Consider the following 441-nt stretch of genomic DNA (forward strand, 5'->3'; position numbering starts at 1 on the left):
TATATATATGCGTGTGTGTGAGTGTGCGTGTGTGTGTGTGTGTGTTTGGGTTGGCATGGATTTTTTGGGCTCAGTTGAACATTTTACGAAACTGGATGTATACACTTTGGAAATAAAACTCCAGAATTGTGGGGGACACCAGTTGTTGTGAAGTTACCTTTGTGTTTCTGAGCAGTGTCCTTGCCAGACACAGAAGCTGCCTCTCCCCCATGGAGAAGTTGCGGCCGTTCTCCTCCACCAATGTTTCCAAACCTCCATCTAAAGACTGAATCTAAAAAGAAAAGAAAAGATAACATTCTTGAGTTGAAAGACGAAACAAAACAGAAGAAGGGAATTGATTACATACATGTAGGATCCCAAGCTCAACTTTTTCTCCTCTACTTCTTTCTGTCTGTCTGTCTGTCTGTCTGTCTGTCTGTCTGTCTGTCTGTCTGTCTGTCT

The 441-nt window shown here is 42.6% G+C and overlaps 1 protein-coding gene across 1 annotated transcript in view; it reads right to left on the reverse strand.

Moving 5' to 3' along the window:
- Positions 1-441, reverse strand: part of LOC101860598 (multidrug resistance-associated protein 5) — a gene marked incomplete in the record, with an annotated part of 52,588 nt that overhangs the window by 2,863 nt on the left and 49,284 nt on the right. Inside the window, 1 exon segment of the mRNA XM_035971998.1 lies at positions 158-271. Within this exon segment, the coding sequence (XP_035827891.1) occupies positions 158-271 (114 nt within the window).

This window comes from Aplysia californica, unplaced genomic scaffold, assembly GCF_000002075.1.
Source record: "Aplysia californica isolate F4 #8 unplaced genomic scaffold, AplCal3.0 scaffold00554, whole genome shotgun sequence".
Classification (NCBI taxonomy): domain Eukaryota; kingdom Metazoa; phylum Mollusca; class Gastropoda; order Aplysiida; family Aplysiidae; genus Aplysia; species Aplysia californica.